This window comes from Durio zibethinus, chromosome 10 (assembly GCF_047325235.1).
Source record: "Durio zibethinus cultivar Kanyao isolate XHJ-2024 chromosome 10, ASM4732523v1, whole genome shotgun sequence".
NCBI lineage: Eukaryota > Viridiplantae > Streptophyta > Magnoliopsida > Malvales > Malvaceae > Durio > Durio zibethinus.
Window position 1 is genome coordinate 5,400,656 of NC_143171.1, and position 22,522 is coordinate 5,423,177.

General features: G+C 33.8%; 3 protein-coding genes across 4 annotated transcripts; 2 read left to right on the top strand and 1 right to left on the bottom strand.

The window, feature by feature from the left end:
- LOC111291647 (histone-lysine N-methyltransferase CLF-like) lies at nucleotides 1-13,865 on the top strand. 2 transcript variants are annotated; one of them, XR_016345645.1, is made up of 18 exons: nucleotides 18-312; nucleotides 783-884; nucleotides 968-1,284; nucleotides 1,666-1,827; nucleotides 2,621-2,705; nucleotides 2,930-3,079; nucleotides 3,168-3,215; nucleotides 3,308-3,379; nucleotides 3,459-4,183; nucleotides 4,609-4,765; nucleotides 4,895-5,118; nucleotides 5,303-5,434; nucleotides 7,304-7,400; nucleotides 12,394-12,441; nucleotides 12,535-12,663; nucleotides 12,757-12,834; nucleotides 12,978-13,221; nucleotides 13,773-13,865. XR_016345645.1 is itself a non-coding variant. In XM_022883467.2 (17 exons), exons 1-17 carry the CDS (start codon nucleotides 250-252, stop codon nucleotides 13,167-13,169), a joined length of 2,781 nt encoding a protein of 926 aa, XP_022739202.1. In that variant the 5' UTR covers nucleotides 1-249; the 3' UTR covers nucleotides 13,170-13,530. The 2 variants fall into 2 exon arrangements, 1 of the variants encoding a protein (XP_022739202.1); XM_022883467.2 differs by lacking the exon at nucleotides 13,773-13,865 and having other exon boundaries at nucleotides 1-312; nucleotides 12,978-13,530.
- A 553-nt stretch (nucleotides 13,866-14,418) lies between these two features.
- Nucleotides 14,419-17,886, top strand: LOC111291648 (PLC-like phosphodiesterases superfamily protein). The gene is made up of 8 exons (XM_022883470.2): nucleotides 14,419-14,717; nucleotides 14,810-14,932; nucleotides 15,180-15,317; nucleotides 15,676-15,774; nucleotides 15,891-16,194; nucleotides 16,284-16,507; nucleotides 16,582-16,668; nucleotides 17,410-17,886. The coding sequence occupies exons 1-8, from the start codon at nucleotides 14,544-14,546 to the stop codon at nucleotides 17,587-17,589; spliced, it is 1,329 nt and encodes a 442-aa protein (XP_022739205.2). The 5' UTR covers nucleotides 14,419-14,543; the 3' UTR covers nucleotides 17,590-17,886.
- Nucleotides 17,887-20,201: 2,315 nt separating this feature from the next.
- Nucleotides 20,202-22,273, bottom strand: LOC111292804 (F-box protein At5g67140-like). The gene is made up of 5 exons (XM_022885390.2): nucleotides 21,965-22,273; nucleotides 21,714-21,860; nucleotides 20,853-20,988; nucleotides 20,627-20,725; nucleotides 20,202-20,532 (listed from the first exon to the last, which is right to left on the bottom strand). Exons 1-5 carry the CDS (start codon nucleotides 22,174-22,176, stop codon nucleotides 20,320-20,322), a joined length of 807 nt encoding a protein of 268 aa, XP_022741125.1. The 5' UTR covers nucleotides 22,177-22,273; the 3' UTR covers nucleotides 20,202-20,319.
- Nucleotides 22,274-22,522: the final 249 nt, after the last annotated feature.

A 22,522-nucleotide genomic window follows, 5' to 3' on the forward strand; every position in this document is an offset into this window, starting at 1 on the left:
GCCAAATTAAAAAACTCAAGCAAAAAAAAAAAAAAAAATCAAAAGAAAAACCCACACCCGAAAATATTGAGAGAGAAAGAGAAAGGTTACATTACAATTAGGGTTTGAAGCTTGACCCGCCAAATCTTCTCCGCCAAAAAACCCTAATTTTCTTGGTTCACTCCTCCGGCATTGCCTTCTTATGAATCGGATCCCGATCCGGATCCTCCAAATTATTGTTTCGGACTCGAACGGGTTCTCTCCCCGACAATGGCGGCGAAATCTTCGCCTTCTGATTCGGTGGATAGATCGGAACCTCCCAATGACTCCTCGGTAACTTTCGCCTTTCCAATTTCGCTTTCTCTCTCTGACATGCATGAAACGAATCTTTTATTCGTTCTGCTTCTCGTTGAACTGTTTTTTGTTTGACTTATTTTTTTTTTCATTTTTTTTCTGAATTGTGCACTTATTTGAGGGTAGTAATAGCTGCATTTTGTTAAATTTAGCTGATTGTAATTAAATCTAATTTGATTATGTAATTTTGATAAAATATTTTGAATTTTATGGATTATTACGTCATTAATATGTTATCTACAGTTTGTAAGTTTACAAAGTAGAAATGTGACTAAAATGGATTAGTTTTAGGATTTTCTTTTGAGGCCAATTTGTTGTTTCTTTTCCTTTTGCTCTGTTAATTTTAAATGTTTGTTGAAAATTTTATTAATATATATTATGTCTTGAATTATGTATAATTTTATCATCCTAGATTGGTAAGCTTGATTGGATTTTTCATTTTTACACAGATGACACAAACTGAAGAAAACACTGTGACTGTTAAGGAGGTTTTATTGATAATTGATTCATTAAAGAAGCAAGTTACAGCTGACCGATCTGTTTATGTGAAGGTGAATTCCTAGGTTTTCTGATCATTTATTGGCTTAAATAATGGTTACATGTGCTAATCAGTTTCAGTTCATTTTGTTTCCAGAAAAGATTGGAAGAAAACAGGCAAAATTTGGGTGGTATAACGAGCCATCTTTATAAATTGTCAAATGAAAGAAGAAGCAGTTGGATTAGTGATACTGACAGTGCTTCGGATCTATTGACAAAGAGGCAAAAAGATGCACTTAGTATGCAAAATGGTTTTGACATAAGTGATGGGGATAAGGATAGTTATAGCTATCAAGAACCTTCTACAGCAGTTCTTATGGGATCTAGTATTCCAGTCAAGAATGCTGTTCGTCCTGTTAAGCTTACAGAAGTGAAAAAGCTACCGCCTTATACTACATGGATATTTCTGGACAGGTTTGTTAGGTTAACTAGACATTTTGTCCAATTTTGTTATATTTTGTATTCTACTCTGTTTCTTTATTAATATATAGAGTGCTATTCAGAAAGAAATGTTTCACTCTTATGTTTCTAAACATCTCTTTTGTTTATCCAATTTTAGAAAATTGGTATAAAAAATTGAAGGATTTGCTGTTGTAAAAAGAAAAAATGCTTTTGTTCAATAGCTGATTTTTGGCATTTTCTATGAATTTCTATAAAAAAGATAAACTAAACAAACCTTTTTGTTCGTTTAACTTAAACTTTATTCTCTAGACTTGCAATATTTTTCTTATCTTTAGAACAATTTTAATCTTTCTTGCTTGAGTTATCAGTTAATTTTCATTTCTTTGGCTACAGAAATCAAAGAATGACAGAGGATCAATCAGTGGTAGGTCGAAGGAGAATCTACTATGATCAAAATGGTGGTGAAGCACTTATCTGCAGTGACAGTGAGGAGGAAGCAATTGAGGAAGATGAAGAAAAGAGAGATTTTGCGGAATCTGAAGACTTTATTCTTCGGTTGGTATAAACATATTATGTATTGTGATCATAGTCATGTTTTTGTCCTTTTTGTTTCCTTGTTTCTATCTTGAAGTATATTTTGTTGCCTTTATTTCCTGTTCTAGTGGAGAAACCTGGAAATTGTCTGGAATCACGTATGGTTTCTTTATTTATTGCTATTTTCTGCAGCAATTAGGATTTGTCAATCTGTAAAAGTTGTATTTTAAATATTTAATGACAAAATGTACATAATCAACTTAGTTTTGAATTAATAATTGTAAAAGGGTTGATAGTTATGGGATGCATTACAAGTATTGTAAAAAAAGCTGGGTAAGACATCAATTATTTTGAAAGGAAAATTAGGGGTGACAAAGACTTTTCTACTCTCTAGTTTGCTTGCATTTGTGAATTTTCTGTTTTAGGGGTTTCTTGGCACCTTTTGGATGTTTGCCTTGTTAATTAACTCAGTTAACTTTTTTTGATGGAAAATAAGCTTTTTTTTAATGGAAAAATATGCTTTGTTAATTATGCTACTTTTTACCAAATTCTAAATCCTTACATAGTTACGAAAATTATTCTTATTTCCTTCATGAACCTGTGAACTCTCTTTATAGGATGTTTTATAACATGTATGAAGTTTAATTGATATTGCCTTTCTGATTTGTGTATCTTCCTGTTCTATAATTGTCAAATTGACTTAATGTAGCTATAAGGCTATAACATATCTTACTAGGATTCTTAAAATTGTTGTCTGAAACTCAATCTATTTATAGCTAATAATTCATGCATCGTCCTGTTATAAAATTGCCAGAATGACCATCAAGGAAGTTGGTTTGTCGGATCCAGTACTGGAATCACTAGCACAATGTTTGTATAGAAGTCCTTCTGAAGTCAAGGTATGCACCCTTGATGGAAATTGCAGTGTTGGCCTTTGATTTTTTTCATACTGGTCTTTTTTCTTTCACTTTTAGCAATTAAAATTCTTCTTTCCATGAGATTGTTTTATCTCCTGTGCATTTTCTGATAAAACTGGTCATAGTGTAAACTTTGGTCCAGCTGCTCCCATTTTCTTTTTGCTGGCTTTACAGAGATATGAAACACCATCAAACATCTTATACAGGCAAGATATGAAACTCTTATGAAGGAAGGGAAGGATGCTGGGGCCTCTAAGAATGGGGATATTGAAGCACAAAATTGGAATTCCTTTCTTGAAAAAGATCTTGAAGCAGCTCTTGATTCTTTTGACAATTTATTTTGTAGACGATGCCTTGTAAGCACTTTTCTTGCTCATTATCATGTTCTGTTTTGCTTTTTGTTGTATTCTTTAATTGTATCTTTTTTTCCCCTGTATTTGGCAGGTCTTTGATTGCAGATTACATGGATGCTCTCAGGACCTTATCTTTCCTGTGAGTTGTTCATGCAATTCTAATTGTTTATAATGTCTTACTATGTTGCTGGGCTCCTAGATTTTTATTTTCTGAATACGTTATATTGTCAGGCTGATAAACAAACTCCATGGAACCATCCAGATGAAGAGAATGAACCATGTGGTCCGCACTGCTATCGTTTGGTATATGTTTGGCTGATCTCTTTTCTCTTTAATAGTTGATATCTTTATATTTATACAGGATTAAATTGTTTAATGCTAGGTGCTTAACTCAGAACGAAATGGCACAGTCAGCACTCCAATGAATCCCAAAGAAAAGTCAAACTCTTCATCTGATGGTGTTGGGGCACAAACGTCATCCCGTAAGAAATCTTCTGGTCCATATGCTAGGAGGAAGGTAAAGTCCTGCCAAAGTGAAAGTGCTTTGTCCAATGCTAAAAATCTTTCAGAAAGTAGTGACTCAGAGATTGGACCCAGGCATGAAAACTCCTTGTCGCCTATTCCCCAGTTATCACCTTCTAAGAATAAAATTGCTGGAAAATCTGGAATTCTCAAGAGGAATAGCAAGCGAGTCGCTGAACGTGTTTTAATTTGCATGCGCAAGAGGCAGAAGAAGATGGCAGCTTCGTATTCTGATTCTGTTGTGAGTGGAGGTGTTTCGCCAACAGATATGAAACTGAGGTCTAATGCATGGAAAGAAAACGAAGATTCTACATCTTCTTCGCAGAAGAATGTGAAATCTCCAAACACAGGAAGGTCTAGGAGGAAAGAGTGGCCATTACAGGAAGGAGAGAAAGGAGAAGTTCCTGAAGTTCCTTCTAGTGAGACTATTAATGAATTGGCTCGGTCTAGTAGCAATTATGGCCTGAGAAAAGAAGAGTTTGTGGATGAAAACTTATGTAAACAAGAACTAAGTGATGATAAATCTTGGAAAGCTATTGAAAAAGGTCTTTTTGAGAAAGGTGTGGAGATTTTTGGCACGAACAGGTTAGTTTCTGGAGTTTACATTGTGTTTTAATGAATTGCTTTTGATATTCACTAGACAGAATCCACATTGCATTTAAGTCAATTAATTCTACGAAAGCTGTTGCCTGCTTATTGTTAATTTTACACTAAAGAATCTACTATCATCAAATTCAATGGTAGGTATTTCCAACTTAACTCATTTTCTAGAGGTCTTGTTATAAGTGTTTGTTAAAAGTAGCAGTTATGACGCTAATTTTCTTACCTCCTTTTTCTCAAAATTCAGACAACCATCAGGAGTAGTGGTCTAAGAGTTACTTTATGTAGTTTGTGAATCATTATGCAAGTAACACTAATTTTTTTGCATTTCCTTTGCACTAGTACGTTTTGGGATTCCTTCCGGTAAATTGATTCTCTATCTACTTACAGTTTACTCTTTGTCATGTCAGCTGTTTGATTGCCAGAAATCTTTTAAATGGATTGAAGACATGTTGGGAAGTTTTCCAATACATGACCTGCTCTGACAATAAACTGGCTTGCCATGCAGCTGATGGTGTTATATCTCTTCTTGAAGGGTATTCCAAGTTTGACCTTAATGGAACCATGGTTAGTAATTATATTTGACTTAGCTTTGCAGGTTTGGGCATGAGTATCTTTTTGCTAAACTATATAATTCTACCATTCTTTTTCCTCTGTTTTCACATTCTCTTGTTTTTCTTTTTTTAATAACTCTAGGGAAATAACGAAGTACGACGCAGATCAAGATTCTTGCGTAGAAGGGGTAGGGTCCGTCGTTTGAAATATACCTGGAAATCAGCTGCATATCACTCAATCAGGAAAAGGATTACTGAGAGGAAAGATCAACCATGCCGGCAGTATAATCCATGTAGTTGTCAAACAGCTTGTGGAAAGCAATGTGCTTGCCTTTTAAATGGGACTTGCTGTGAAAAATACTGCGGGTGAGCTGTTATTTTTCAAGCTGAATTGTGTTAGAATACTTCATCAATTCATTTTACTCCTTATTAACTTTGGCTGCTTTGGATTTCTTATATCTTGATATAGATTTATGGTTAACACATGCGTTGATGATATCTTGATGTTGATCCATTTATTCTCTTTCCTGCTCTTTGCTCATTTATATAGATGTCCTAAGAGTTGCAAGAATCGATTTAGAGGTTGTCATTGTGCTAAAAGTCAATGTCGAAGCCGTCAGTGTCCATGCTTTGCTGCAGACAGGGAATGTGATCCAGATGTTTGTAGAAATTGTTGGGTCAGGTGAGCTCTTGACTTTGATTTTCTATTTTCTTGTTGTGTTACCTAGTGGCATTCAAAGGGATAAAAAAAGATGCATCTATGCACCTTAAAAAAAAATCTATATTAGCATTGAAAAGAGGTACTAATTTTCATAGGCACTATTGCAGTTAGTTTTATATGTTATGGCTTTTCTACCCTTCTCTCGGGAAAGAATTATGTTAACTTTGCCCATGATATAGCTTCACCTGCTTATGCATCATTTAGTTGTGCTAGTTCTGATTCATTTACTATTAGTTCATCATTACTAGTTCCTTAAATATTTCTATAACTAGAATGTACATGTGCTTTGCTGTGAGAACTTTTTTATTTTATTTGATTTTAACATATATAAATTGAGTTACAAAAACTACTGTAGATTTTTAGTTTAGATATTAATATGTACATTTTGATATAGAGTATCAAATATATAATTAACTCTATTTAATAGTTAAAATTGAGTTGTCCACAATTACAAACTTAATTTAACATATCATTTCTCTTTTTCTTTTAAAAATTGAAACATGCTTGCATTCGAGTGTTTGTTGGATTGTATTGACAAACTAACTCACGAATCAAAATATATGAATTCATAAGGTCAAGATTTTCAATAGAAAAATGATAATTTTTTTAAACATAATGTTTAAAACTTGCTTTTTTAGATTGTAAATAGAAATCAAGAAAAGATTTGATACAAATAGTAAATTTTTGTTTCTTTTTATTATTTTAAAAAATAAATTGATAATATTTTTTATATTTTACGTTTTTTGCATAAACCATATTAAATTATAACTTTTATATAGAAGCATTTAAGAAAAAAAATTAAATAAAGATAGAAAGAACCAAAATAAAAGAGAAAAAATATAATGGTGAAAAAGTTTCATACATTTTTATTATTTTATTATTTTCTTCTTTTTTTTTTTTTTCTCTCAATTTTTCCTTTACAAAAAAAAAAAAATCTGAAACTTTTTACTCAAGTTAAAGTAAAGAAAATAAAGATTTAAGAAAACAAAGGAAACTAACACAAAAAGGATTCAAAACCCTTTTTAAAAAGCTAAATCCATGAAAAGTTAAAAACATTTGTCATTTTTTTATTTTAAAGTCTTCAAATTTGTTCATAAAACTTTTCTATTTGATTTTTAAAATTTTTTAAATTATATAATTTTTTGTTGAAAAAAAATCTAAAAGACAAAAGACATAAAGAAGTGAAAATGAAACATGAGAAAACAAATAAGAATAATAAAATGAATTCATGTTTTTCATTAACTTTTTCCTTTTAATAAGTATTTTATTTTTTCCTTATTTCTCTTTTTTTATTTCTAAAAGAATTCAAAATGTTTTTTCCCTTTTTTTTTTAAACAAATTCATTGTGAAATACCTATGACTAAAGACATAAGAAGCCTAAAACTCCTTTAACATTTTGGAAATCTGTCCATATCCCACTTAATATGAAGATGAAAAGTTAAAATCAACCCAAAATAAAGACAAGAAAAACCCAAAATGCCCCAAACATTTGAAAAATCCTCTCTAATTATATTTGTGGCTTAAAATCAATATACTTTAGATTAACTTTTGTTAACATAATAAATTTTTTTGTAAATGCACCTATTATTACAATGAGTTAATTGTTGACATCTTGAATCAAAATGTAGTTTCAGCTAGTAGTGGATCTTAAAATTTTGGGAATATCTGCATTAAATCAATAGTTGTAATGGTCAATGAGCTCTTCTTTTTTATTTGTTATTTTTTATTTTAAATTTGAAGTTATAATTTGTATATTGTTGTTTTTTTTTTTATTTTTTCCAACTTTTTATATTGCTTCTAGCATGTGATTCTTTGAAATTGGCTTTGCAGTTGTGGTGATGGCACTGGTACACTTGGAGCCCCTCCACAAAGGGGTGACAATTATGAATGCAGAAATATGAAGCTTCTTCTCAAACAACAGCAAAGGGTGATGTGTTTTCTCTTCCATCTTATTTAGTTGCTTCATTCCAGTTAGATAAGTGCATATGTGTGGCTGTGTGAATATGCTTCAATATATATTTTTATTAAATACTTAAAGAAACATTGAATCAATTAGTGCCCCCTTGCTTTGAAATAAGTGTCCTATCTTATAAGTATTTAATTGCTTAATTTTTGTTTGCTCTAGATACCTAAATGAAATGTTTGACTATTAATCTTTTATTCAACAACTCTTTTAAAGTATTGTTTGTGGAAAAACTAAAAAATAAAAATATGTGAAAAACTCAAAGTAAAACTGAATGTATATTGAAAAATTGTTCTTTAGAATTATACAAGCACCTTAGGTTTATATACTACTAACTAGTGGGTAAACTAGAAAACTAAATATTCTTAAACTAATCCTATAATTGAGGGATTGTCTATCCTAACTTTCTTTCCTTAATTCTAGGGATGTAAATACTTAATTCTAGTGATTCTAGGGATACAAATATAAATATACAAATTATATGATTACTACCAGCTGTAAATAAGTATTTTCTCACACTCTCTCTCAAGCTAGTGAATAGGTGTTTTCCATTTTTAGCTTGGAAATAATTTCCTGAAATGTTGCATTGTTGAGACCTTTAGTTATCACATCTGCAAGTTGACCTTTGGTTAATATATATGGTGTACAAATCTACCCACTATCTAGTTTCTCCTTTATGAAGTGCTGGTTTACTTTAATGTTTTTTGTTTTGTCATGTTGCACAAGATTGTGTGCAATGCTTATTACAGACTTGTTATCATAGTAGAGTCTCATTGGTCTATCCTACTTGATCTTTAGGTCTTCTAGGATAATCTTTAATCATAGTAGTTCACAAATTCCTTGAACCATTGTTTTGAACTTTGCTTCAACACTTGATCTTGCCACGACATTCTGTTTTTTACTCCTCTAAGTCATAAGATTACCACCTAGGAAAGAGCAATAGCTTGAGGTGGATCTTCTATCAGTTACTGAACCTGCATAATCTGCATCTGTATATGCCTTTAGAACCAGCCTAGAATTTCTTTTAAACAAGATATACCTCTCCCAGGATTGGCCTTTAGATAGTGTAATGTACAGTAGATAGCTTGTAGGTACACTTCTTTAGGCCTATGCATAAATTGACTTATCACACTCATAGCATATATAGTATGTCAGATTAAGTATGTGAGAGATAAATGAGTCTTCCAACTAATCTCTAGTACACCTTTCTAGCTATAGTGGCATTTTCATTAGCTTCTCCAAGTTTGTGATTAGGATTTATAGGGGTATTTGCAGGTTTAAATGCGAGCTTTCCGGTTTCCTTCAAAAGATCCATCATATATTTTTGTTGTGAGATGAAAATATTATACCGTGAGTGAGCTACTTCAATTCCTAGGAATTACTTAAATCTCCCTAGCTCTTTTATCTTAAATTCTCTAGCCAAATATTGTTTTACAGATTTTCTCTCTTTTTCATCATCTTCGGTTCCAATCATATTATCAATATACACTAATAAATAGTGTGTGAGCTCCTTGACTCTATTTATATTCCATTGCTAGTTCACTTTGACAAATCTCTCGAACCAAGCCCTGGTAGACTATTTAAGGCCATATAATGCCTTTTTCAGCTTGCATATTTTGTTTGCTTCTAAATGACCTCCGTGGAACCTTCATATATATTTCTTCTTCCAAATAACCATGTAGAAAAACATTCTTTACATCAAATTGTTGAAGCTACCAATTGTAATTTGCATCCAAGGATAACAAAATCCTAATTATATTCATCTTGGCAATTGGAGCAAAAGTTTCTTGATAATCTACTCCATAAGTTTGAGTGTAGCCTTTAGTCACTAACCTAGCTTTATACCTTTCAACAGTACTATTTGCCTTGTATTTTACAATGAAAACCCATTTACACTCAATTGGATTTTTTTCTTTTAGGCAACTTTACCAATTCTCATGTCTTATTTTTCTCTAAGGTCTCCATTTTTATTTTCATGGCTTGCTTCCATTTTTCACTAGATAATGCCTCGGATAATGTAGTTGTAATAAAGCTAGTGTTTAGGCTCACAAGAAAATTTGTGGGATGGTGAGAATTTTTTAAATGACATAAAATTAGAGCTTAGGTATAATGAATGTTTAGTACATGCTCTGATTTCTTTCCTAATAGCAATAAGCAAATCATAATCACTAGTTATAGTTTTAGAGATTTATGCTCGTTTTGAGAATAGAATCAGAGATTGTAGTTACCTCATTTCCAGAGTTAGGATAAGGTTCTTGGACTTGCATCGGTTCAAGAGCTAGAACTTTCCTTCTTGAGTACACCTTTAATTCCTTCATAGAATCAAGAATAATTTTATCTTTTGTCACATCTTTTGTGTTTCGAACAGGTTCAAACTCAAATTTAGTGTTTGACTTAGACTTAGAAGAAATAGGTTTAGACTCAAAAAAATTAATGGGTGAAAATGTTGAAGAGGATGAGAAGTCAAGCAAAAAGAAGTCTTTATTTTTATTTTTCGTGAATGAAGTCTCCCCCTTAAGATAAGGTTGAGTAAAAAATAATTTATTTTCTCCAAAAGTGATAGATGCGGACACAAAATTTTTTGATAGGCAGATGATAGCACTTATACCCTTTCTGAGTTGATGAATACCCCACAAAAATATGTTTAACTGCTTTAGGATCCAACTTCCCCCTATTATGAACAAATCATGTACAACCAAATATCCTAGGTGTGAGGTTGTTTGTAGTATTAAAGTTTGTATAGAATTGTGAGAGTAGTTCCATAGGAGTTTTAAATTCCAAAACCTTTGAAAGTAATCTATTTATAATGTGTGTGGTAGTGACAACAATTTCCTCCTAGCAAGATTTGATATGTTTGCTTGAAAAAGTAAAGCTCGGTTGTGGCTAGTAAATGGTTGTTTTTCTTCTCTGCCATTTCATTTTGCCGTTGAGTATTAACACAATATTTGCTTATGAGAGTAGGAAGCTGAACGGAGTCGAGACTCATGGATAATTCTCTCTTTTTGGAAATAGGTAGATAGGCTCTGGTTGAAATAGTCTTTTGCATTATCAGGCCTAAATCTCTTGATTTCACTCAAATTGATTTTGGATCATGTTTTGGAAGCTTGAAAACACATTATTCACATCTGATTTGGATTTAAGTAAAAATATCCAAGAGACCTTAGTACAATCATCTATGAAAGAAACAAACCACCTAGCATCAGAAATACTAGGAATCGTAGAGGAACCCCATATGTCATTATGAATCAAGTAAAAAAGAGTAGAACTTCTTTTGTTACTAATTGGAAAAGACACACGTCTGTGTTTTGCAAGTGTAGAAACATTACAATAAAAATTTTAAACATTTAATTTTTTGAACAAAGAAGGAAACATGTGTTTCAAAGTTTCAAAAGAAGGATGTCCAAGACGAAAATTATAAAGCTAGATTTTGTCTTTATTGGGAGATTTTTCAGAAAGAAATGACAAAAGGTAAATTATTTTTTATATTACTTATGTTGTTTGATGTCCCAAGATAGTATAGTTCATCTTTTTCCTTAGCAAGTCCAATCATTTTTCCTGAACTTTGGTCCTGAAATTCACAATAGGAGGGATAAAAAGTCACTTTGCAATTCATGTTTCTAGTAAGTTTTTGAATAGATATCATATTAGTAGACAATTGAGAAACATGAAGAACATTTTTTAAGAACAAATGAGGGATTAATTTGAATATATCCTAATTTTGCCACTATAGTAAGTGAATGATTTGCAACAACAATTTTCTTATTATTAGACGCAGGGTATATGTACTAAACTTTTGTGAGGAATATGTCATGTGGTCTGTGGCTCTTGAGTCAATGACCCAAGAACTCATAATAGGCTTAACCAAGACATTTAATCCTTGAGAATTAGAGACTTTACCTGAACTTAAGCCTTTACTCAAGGAACATACCCTTGTAGGCTTTTCAAGGGTTTTCAGTGGGCTTCTCAGTTTCTCAATCTTTTCTTTGTCCAGCTTTCCTTGTTTTCGAGACATCTGTAGTACTTCAATAGTTTTACCTGTTGACACTTTCCCAAATCAAGTGATAGTGATAGCAAATTTTGTTATTTTAACATTGTTATCTTTTTTTGAATTGAAATAAGTCTTAAGATATTATCAAAAATGACTCTTATTAGTGAAGGCTAAAGAAGGGAAAAATAAAATGGCTATTAAGGCCTAAAATAGAAGTCAATAATGAATGTTGAAAATTTTGCTTCTCAAGAAGAGTATAAAGCATGTGGAGAAACTAAAAAATAAAATTATGTAAAAAACTAAGAGTAAAATTGAATGTATATTGAAAAACTGCTCTTTAGAATTATATAAGCACCTTAGGTTTATATACAACTAACTAGTGGTAAACTAGGAACGTAAATCTTCCTAAAACTAATCCTATAATTGAAGGATTGTCTATCCTAATTTTCTGTCCTTAATTCTAGGGATAAAAATACTTAATTGTAGGGATGCTAGGGATATAAATACTTAATTTTAGAGATACAAATATAAATATATAGATTACAAGATTACAACCAGCTGTACAATAAGTGTTTTCCCACATTGTTATATCACTCTTATAGACAGCATGAAATTTATTTGTTGTACAGAAAATGGTGTCTTATAGACGGCATGCAACAAGCCTCATGGTTATCCTAGGCCAAGGGTCATTTCTTTGGCCATTGGTACTTGAATAATCCTACATTCTGATCATTTCATTTTTCTGTATGGAGTGGGGTGGTACTTGGTAGGGAGGTTGGAGGACAAGGACAGTGGTATTAAGTGAACAAATAAATAATATGATCCATTTATTTAACTTTGTAGAAAATAAAAGTCTTTTTTATGCTTATTCCATGTTAGCCGAGTCATTGTAACTGACACCAGAAAATTATGAGAGCAAATAAAGTTTCATATGTGTTGACAAAAGGCTTGCCTGGCATGAATGTACAGGTGTTGCTTGGAAGATCTGATGTTTCTGGATGGGGAGCTTTCTTGAAGGTAATATGGGGCTTTTCAACTTGATGTTGCCCTTAAATCTTGTGTTTTTTCTGTTTCTACTTACTACCATTTAATTTTTGGCCATCCCTTCAGAATAGTGTTGGCAAGCATGAATACCTTGGTGAGTACACTGGGGAGCTGATTTCACATCGGGAAGCAGATAAGCGTGGAAAGATATATGACCGTGAAAATTCTTCATTTCTCTTCAATCTGAATGATCAGGCATGGTCTTTTATTTTATTTTTTTTAGATGTGACCCCTTTTATCTTTCTATATTCTTAGCAAATGATATTTCCTTGGTTCTGTCATTTTCAGTTTGTTCTTGATGCTTACCGAAAGGGTGACAAATTGAAGTTTGCCAACCATTCTCCTGATCCTAATTGCTATGCAAAGGTACACTTTAGACTGTCTTTGCATGCAGGAAAGACCTCGTTGCCTTGGCTCTTTTCATATTGTTTGTCTAGAACGTCTGGAGTTCTGTTTAGGTGTTTTTGCCATATCTTTATTCATGCAGTAGCTGAACCATTGTCTTGCAGGTCATTATGGTGGCAGGGGATCATCGGGTGGGTATATTTGCCAAAGAACGAATTAATGCAGGGGAGGAACTTTTCTATGACTATCGTTACGAGCCCGACAGAGCTCCTGCTTGGGCTAGAAAGCCTGAGGCCTCTGGGTCCAAAAAAGAGGATGGGGCTCCTTCAAGTGGACGAGCAAAGAAGCTTGCTTAACCTGACCATTTATTTACATCCTGAATTCAATTCTTTTGCCATTCTTTCACAGGTAGAAGGATCATTCTCATTGATAGATGATAGGAAAGGTGAATGTTCTCTCATTTTGTTGGGGATGCCATTGTCATCTCCATTAATAACGTATTTGATTTTTGCCTTTCAATTCAAGTTTATTCCAGACTGGACTGTGTTCACTTAACCTGGAAAAGAGCCACCACTTACCATCTTCCATGTGACCTGACTTAACATGACATCAAACTGTTCTTGTAAAAGGCAAATGCAAAGATACAATCATGCTTGCCTCCTTTTTGTTATGGGAGGTTAATGTTGCTGGAAGAAATCGTGCTACAAATTTTAGGTATAGTTTCTGGTTAACAGTAGTCAGTAGTTTGCATTATTGCCTATTTTCATTTTTATTATTCTGGTGGTAAATTATTCCGGGTAAAATTTCTCCGGGGAAGGTGGATGGATGATTCATTCTAGTTCTAATAATAAAAAAAAAGTACCACAAATATCCAACGTCGCCTGCCCATCTGTCACAAACCTATTTTTATTTTTTTTTGTTTAGGTCGGGGATTTTTCTCTTTTTGGGGCTGTGTGCAGGTTTCGAGGAAAGTGCATATGGGGTGATATTTATTATTTTACAAAGACATTTGTCAAGTTTTAAGTGAGATTTATTCGCTACCGATCATACACGTAAGTGTCTCATTCGTGGTATATTCTTTACCTTTCAGCTTGCTAATCCAGATTAGATGATTAACCCCTACCAACTAAAGCACAGCTATTTCAAGTAGGCGTTTAAAATTGTTACTTGCTTCCTTGAACACTTGCTACATATTGTTTTACCAAAAAAAAAGAAAGGCCTCAGTGTAACAGCAGCTGAAGTCCAAACTAATCGTCTACATCTTCAACATCTGGCACCCCAAACGAAACAAAGCACCATATATTTCAAACAATGCTCAGAAAGTGCACTTCCCTCAGCAGAGGCAGCCTGCCCCACCACGTGAGGGACACTGCCAGTATAAGCCTCCACAGTGGGGCAATGCCCAATTTTAAAGCGGAAAATGTAATAATTTGGCAAGTTAAACTTTTTTGATAACGACAAGACAGTCCAAATCAACTAATCTGTAACCTATTTATTCCTGAACGACATCGTGTTTGCAAAGTAAAAAGCTTGACAAAAAAGTGAAGAAATCACCTCAAAATAAGAGAAAAATTAAAGGTATAATAAAGCCCGCGTTAAGCATCCAAAAACCTTTGTCATTTGTCACCGTCACATCCAGAGTAAAATGTTCTCTTTAGTCTTTAGTTTTTATTTATGGTAGCTGTCGATGATTTCTTAGGCTTCTCTCTCTATCTCTCTCTCTTCTGCTCATGTTTTTTTGCTTCCTCGGGTTCTGCATAAGCAGAAGCGAAATACAAATAATGTTGGCCCGTTTCACGGACCACCGTAGCTTATGCAGAGCCACTGCAATTGGGTACTTGTTTCTGTTACTCTTCTCTTTCTTCATCAGCATTTCTACTTCTTGTTCTAATGGAAACTGCCAGGTTCCTTTCTTCTTCTTCTCTTTTAACTTTCTCTTTCTCTTTGTTTATGATCTGTAGTACAGTTTAAACTGAAATTTTAGAGAATTTTGCAGATTCTGGATTCATGTTCACTGGCTACAGATTGTGGTCCAGGTCTTTATTGTGGAAACTGCCCTGCTTTGGGCAAGACTCAACCTTACTGTATCAGAGGCCAAGCTACCATACCCACTTCTGTTGTAAGCTTCTTTTTGCATCTTAATCATGAGTATTTGTTTTTTTTTTCAGGTAAAATAGTGTGAATTTGCTTCCTTTTTGGCAAAGAAAGCTCCTTTGCTTCTTTTTTTTTTCTTTCAATATTTTGGTGATGGATTTGAGCAATTCAGTTCTTTTTCTTTTCTTTTTTCTTCCCCTTCATATTATTATGTGATTTTAAGCAACTTAGTGACGGAAATTAGTGTTTTGGGTGTCAATTGTGGGTTGCAGATTGGTGGATTGCCTTTCAACAAGTATTCATGGTTGGTGACCCACAATTCATTCAGCATAGTGGATGCACCACCTTTGCCAGGTGTTCAAAGATTGACATTTTACAATCAAGAAGACACTGTTACTAATCAGTTGATGGTGTGTACTTGTATTCTTTTGCTTCAACTTTAAATGACCTTGTTAGTTGTTGAGAATCTAAAGTAAACTATAAGATAAGGAATTGTGACATGCCCTGCTAAATTACCTCTCTAGAGTAATTGATAGATAGTGTAAAAGTTTCTCTTTGTCGTTCTTTTTATCTGTTTGGTGCTAACAAGCAGAGAAAATGTGAAATTCGAATACGTGTCATTTCTTCCCTTTACTTGGTTTCTTTGTAGCCATCCGAAGTATGAGATAATTTTTGGTCAATTCTTTTCTTACTTCTTAGAGAAACAAATAAAACAATAAATATCTTCTTTTTTCAACTAATTTTCCTTGCGTTTTGGTCATTGTTTAGAACGGAGTGAGGGGGCTGATGTTGGACATGTACGATTTTGAAGGTGATATTTGGCTCTGCCATTCATTCCGGGGGCAATGTTTCAACTTCACTGCCTTTGTAATATATCTTTCCATCTTACAAATTTAGCAGTTATCTTGCATGTTCTTTTATTTTTATTTTTATTTTCAAGTTTTATGAGATGATTTGCAATGTTCTCATTGGATCTTATTCAGCAACCTGCAATTAACACCTTGAGGGAAGTGGAAGCATTCTTGAGTCAGAATCCAATGGAGATTGTAACCATTATAATTGAGGATTATGTGCATACACCAAAAGGATTGACTAAGCTTTTCACAAATGCTGGTTTGGACAAGTATTGGTTTCCTGTGTCCAAGATGCCAAAAAAGGGTGATGATTGGCCTACTGTGAATGAAATGGTGCAAGCAAATCACAGGCTTTTGGTTTTTACTTCAGTTGCTTCGAAGGAAGCAGAGGAAGGAATAGCTTATCAATGGAAGTATATGTTGGAAAATGAAGGTAACATGTATGATACTTTTTTTTTTTTTTTTGGGTTCACGTTGTTTACTTGCTATCTAGTAACACCTTCATGATGTTTTGGGTTTCAGCTGGAGATCCAGGGGTAAAGGCAGGCTCATGTCCAAACAGAAAAGAATCACGGCCACTTAATTCAAAAAGTGCCTCCCTTTTCCTTATGAATTACTTTCCAACTTACCCAGTTGAAGATGAAGCTTGCAAAGAGCATTCAACACAACTTGCCGACATGATTGGCACCTGCTACAAAGCAGCGGGGAATATGATGCCAAACTTTTTGGCAGTCAACTTTTACATGGTATTCAGTTGTAACTTATATCTATAAATTTGTTCTTAAATATGAAAAGCACTAACACAGGATAAATCATGCAGAGGAGTGATGGAGGAGGTGTTTTTTATGATCTGGATAGCATGAATGGCCAGAGATTATGTGGATGTAGTACTATTGCAGCCTGCCAGGTTTGTCCAAATTCAAAATTACTTGTCTGGAAAGCATTGGCCAATACAGTTCCAATTTACAGTGAAGTCATTTGAGGGCTTATTTTGCAACAAGCCCTTGTTCCATTGACACTTACTAACATTATGTATAGCTGGCATTGTACAGCCTAAAGCATCCACAATTTCAAAAGTTTTTTTTTACTCCAAATGTTCATCAATGGTTATCAGTTATCACTTATCAAAGTCTGAGACATATATCTCTGCAACTTTTCTCAATGTATGATTGTTATTTATTTTTAAGCTGAATTTTGGAGGTGCTTGATTTGGAGTGCTGTTCCAGATTAGAATTAGCTATAGTTCACTCAATTTCACACATATATATGCTTGATTTTGTCTTATTTTGCATTTAGATTAGCCAACTTTTCAAAACTATTTTCGAAGCATAGAAACTTGCCTTGTGCTTTTTGCCCTTTTTCATGTGAGGGAATCTAGTTCGATGCAAAGAGGAATTTTGTAGAATTTGGTCAAGATTTATATCTTTTGATAAATTTATTGTTGAATGAAACTAAAAAGTCTTCATGCCTGCAGAACATCAGTAAACTTGATTTTGTAATCTCTTTCCCCCTTTGACAGCTTTTTTTATGTTGTTCCTTAGCAATTTGGACAGTGTAATGGGATTGCTTTGGAAACCTAGTATTTCATCGAGATGGGTCTAGTTCTTGTGATGACATTTTTTGAAATCTCTGTTTTGTTCTTTTGCAGGCTGGAGCACCCTTCGGATCTTGCAAGAATATTTCTATACCTACTCCAAGTCCGGTGACCAATACTGGTGGAAGCTTTTCTGGATCTGTTCAGTTCTCAAGATCTGCTTCAACGGTCTATCATCCTAATCACTTGATTGTTGGGTTGCTTTCTTTTCCATGGATAATGCTTTTATTTTGACTAGAATAGATAATTTTCAGGATAGCATCTACACTTTTAGGGGGGCTTATAAAATGTCTGTACGTAAATTTTGGAGTCGAGGATTAGTATACTGCATCCCTGCCTTATTGGGTGAAGGTCAAGGAATGCTTGTCATGGTTATAGACTTTGATTACAATTAAAAATCTCTTTAGATTCTTCTGTTAAGGCAAAATCAAATGGTTGTACTGGAAGCTGAGTTAGATACAAACCAAGAGAGAACTGGAATGTACTGAGTACAGTTCAGGTATGCAATTTGCTTCACTATAGTATGATTCATATGGTTAGGTGCATGATTAAGTTCCACTATGTTATTTGTCTGATAAATTGCTATCCATTAGATATGAGCTTTATTGTACCTTATCAAGTTTCCTTTATCAATTAATTTAGAGATCCATATTACCATAAGCTTTTATTAATCACTTTTCGTACCATAATCTTTTCTTGTCATGAAAGAACCAATAACAGACAGTGTAAAAATTATGGCAACAAAGTAAAGAACCTCCTCCAGGTATTAGGATTACTCATAACTTCTGACTGTTGCTATTGAGCTTGATAACTGTAGCACAACTGATGCCCGCAATTCTTTGTTGCATAGAGACGAATGTTGCACTTAGAAATGGCATTAATAAGACCCTGGCACTAGTTTCACTTTATATATGCTTTGACTTCGATATTATTCTTACTAAAATCTTTTCTTGTCATGAAAGAACCAATAACAGACAGTGTAAAAATTATGGCAACAAAGTAAAGAACCTCCTCCAGGTATTAGGATTACTCTTAACTTCCGACTGTTCTGCTGTTGAACTTGATAACTGTAGCACAACTGCTGCCAGCAATTCTTTGTTGCATAGAGACGAATGTTGCTCTTAGAAATGGCATTAATAAGACCCTGGCACTAGTTTCATATTAATATATGCTTTGACTTCGATATTACTCCTAAAATACTTGAACATCGTAGGAAATATATGCTTCTATTTTAGGCAGTGATGTTAGGCTTAGGTGCTTAGCAGATCTTTCCGCACCTTCTTTTTTTTTTTTTTTTCTTTTTTGTGGTTTCAGCAGCTCTTCCCAAACATGCTTCTCCTGCCCCTTCGTTTAAATTGGGTACCCTAGCTCATACAGACATCATCTCGGACCCACAAGGCTTCCACCGAAAAAGAGAAAGGTTTTGAAAGATTTAATTCAATTGATTCATGAAATTATTTTTAAGAAGTAATATTTAATATCTGAGATTAAAATTTAACATTGTAACCTTTTTCTTCAATCTTAGGTTACACTTCTTATATATATATAAAGAGAAATGTGTTGATGTCAGAACCTCCTTTCCGTCTTGTATTCGTAAAAAAGAGGGTCTCAAGTCCCAACGTTCTCTGTTTACCTCTGTCAAAGCAACAATTAGCTTCTTTCTTTCTTTCTTTCAATCCAGCTATACTTGGCGGCTCATATTGTAATGAGTGGTTTATTCAGGTTTAACCCTTAGTTGATTTAGTTCAACTTTATTTCGTGGTATTATCATTCGATGAATTATTTCGATGTCTCTCTGATTTCAGGTTCTGTTGGGAAGTAGTTTTAAGTAGGAGTCTGAATTTGTGTCACAACCTGCGTGTTAAGTGCTTCTGTTATGATTAGTCCTAGTGTTATGGTTTCAGAGAAGAATCATGAATCATGAATTTCACATAGGCTGTATATTAGAATTGGTCATGAAACAAAAAGGTTCACATCACCTTTAACATGTAAAGTATATTTTGTGTGATAAAATCGTGAGATCAGAGTGGGACAAAGTAGATAATACTTTATAAGAATGTGAACCGTAACAGTTAGGTTGATCTGAAACGTTGGATGAGTTTATGAATTTCGAGTCTTAGAGTTGCGTGAGCCTGAAAATTGAATCTCGATTTGTGACAAGTGATATCAAAATTAGCTTTCAGGGTATTAGTGATGTGTTACCGGTGAATCATTGATGAAGTGAAAGAAGATCTCACGATTATAGAGAGGAGTCATAAATTTTGGCCCGGAACACTAGTCCTTGTATTCTAACATTATACAGCTTTTTTAGCTAGCTTAACACTTGCACATTCAACATTCAGCCCATTGTTGTCTCGTGCTTTTCATGTATGAAGATTGTCTATTTACCAAGGACTTTGAAGGTTTCTTGTTTCAAAAGATTAAACATGGAATGGGAGGGAGTGGTCGAGGAATGAATGACAGCAAAATAAAAAATTCAAATTCTGGGTTCTAATGGACTTCATTTTCCTGTAATAATTTATGTCAAGCTTCAAATCCTTTTGTCAAAGTCAGAAGCAGATATTCCCCTTCAGAAATAATGTCTTACGTGAATAAAACCAATTTGCAGTTGCCAAAACGGACCTAGCCGTGCCATCCGTCAAATTTTGAACACACCGTAGAATACTTTAGCCAAAAAACTTGATTAAATAATGCTCTAGTTTTAGAGAAAATTGGAATCCTACCAGAAACCCAAAGAAGATTTTGAGCAGGATGAAATCATTTTCTGTCATCTCCGAAAAAACCACTTTGAATTTGCACAAAATGATTCAGCAGCAGATGTTTCATACTGTTAATACTTTAAAGACTTTGAATGCAACTTTCAATTTATTGAACCAATCAATTCATACAATAATAATTGGAATTCCCAGAAGAATGTGATATGTACAAGCAGCGTTTGGAAATGCAATCACAAGAATGAGCACCTTATACAACAGGTAACACTGTAACAGCTCCAACATTTAATGGCAAACCTTGTGGTTTTATTTGAAGAGCTGGACGGATGGTAAGCAAACCGATGAAACACTCCAAGGGAACTCTAATCCCCCATACATTGATCGACTCTAGTTTACGACATTTACTTACTAGAACAAACAACCCAGTTTCTGTAACATGACGGCAACTCCATAGGACAATGCTCTGAGATTAGATGGTGATAACCAAAATTTAGTATCTCCATGATTTTTCTGAAGAATAAACTTTCTGGAAAATGCATAATCGATGTTAAACTCACCTTTAAACGTGGACAGCTATTGGCAATGGCAGACAAGGATTCATCCGTGATAAATGTACCACCAACATTCAGGTGTTGCAAGGAATTGGCTCTTGTTATCTGTTCAGAAAATCAATTGAGAACCAGCGAAAGGAAAAAAAGAAAATCAAGTCCATTGAGAAAATGCAAAAATACATTCAAGTTGAAGAAATTCATTGATTGATGTGGCAAAAATGGCATCACATACCAATTGAACAACACCTTTGTCAGTGATCCCTGTGATACCCCAAAGGGAAATAGATGTCAAGTTGCTAACACACTTTGCCAATGAGATTTGATACAGTCCATTATCAGTTATTTGGCAACCCCAACGATTCCTTGAACTGTGATCATAATAAGAATTAGAATATGAAAATGAAGATCAGGCCTATCAACATCAAGATTGAGATTTCTGATTAAAAAATTTTCTCATTCAGCTGCACATGGAAGATTAGCTATCACCAATTTGATGCATTACTGTGACACTTGCGTGTGTGTCAGAAACTGGAATTCACTGCTTAACTTCTGCCTCTTTAAGAAAAACCAATTTGCAGTATAAAAACTACATGAAATAATTTCAGCCATTGAAACTTGACAAGAGGCTTATCTTTCTTTCCCGCCTAATTGATGAATGACAAATGGTTGAATTTATACCTTTCTTTATTAGGTTAAGTTTATAAAGGAACTAATTCTCCATTAGAATCAATCAACCATCAGTGTCATGCAATGGGTCGAATGCTAATTGGGAAACTTCCAAAATAAAGACCAACGATTTCCAGCAAGTTCTAGTCAGTCCACACAATGAATTTCAGGTTAATGGACACCATAGCAACATAGCCACAATTCAATCCTTTAGCTCTGACCAAGAAAACCTCAAATATTGCAACCAATCACTCTCAAACAGACATATCTCTTCCATATTGTAAAGCCAAGTCAAAGAGAAGGCTCTGTCACGCTCAAAATTTCCCCCTCATGAACTTGCTTCATATACAATTCAAACAGAAAAAGAAAAACAAATAAAATCAACAAAAAAAATGAAAATAGAAATAGAAGAAGAAGAAATGAGTACATGTCAAGTTCTTTGAGGCTGTAAGCATGGCGCACGAGACGAGCAGTGGAATCGTCATCCATCTTACAACCAGCAAAACTCAGAGTCTGTCTTCTAGCCAGAGCCTGTTTCACCCCTTGTTTCCAGTTCCTGCAAACCCCACTTGCCCTACATACATAACATAATCCACCATCCATCCCCACAACAATTACTACTATTTGAAGCTGATCATCAACACATATTTAATAAATCAAGAAAAAAAAAAAACTTACTGGGCTAAATCGGTGAAAGAAGTGATCATCACCAATATATGAGCCAACAAGTCTGTGGGCAACCTATCAATCTCTGCCTCTTCCTCCATACTATTCAAAGACAGAGAGGAACAGAACAGAGTTTTTTTTTTCTTTGGTGGTTTTGGAGAGGAAAGGTCGGTTGAAGTTACCGGTACTTTTATACCAACATAACCCAAAAAAAATGTGGTCATTGTTTTGTCATAATTTCATGAATCTATTATAAAATTAAGTAATGGGTAATTAATATTTTAGTAATTAGATTCAGAATCTAGGCTTAAATTTGGATTCAAGTTTTAATTTTTCAAAGATTGAGTAAAAATAATCTCATTATTTCGGTTCTTTCCTTAGCGGTCATTAACGTTTCTGTACTTTTCGTGTGTTGCATGTCTTTTTAATTTCCACGTCGCATGGGCTGTCTCATCCGTTTCTTGTCTAGTCGGTTTTTTATTTTCCCTATTCTAAGATTTTTAATTTAGGTTTTTTTTTTAGTTTATTTCTTATAGTACGGAATGGTAAATCTGGCATCCATTGCTGCCC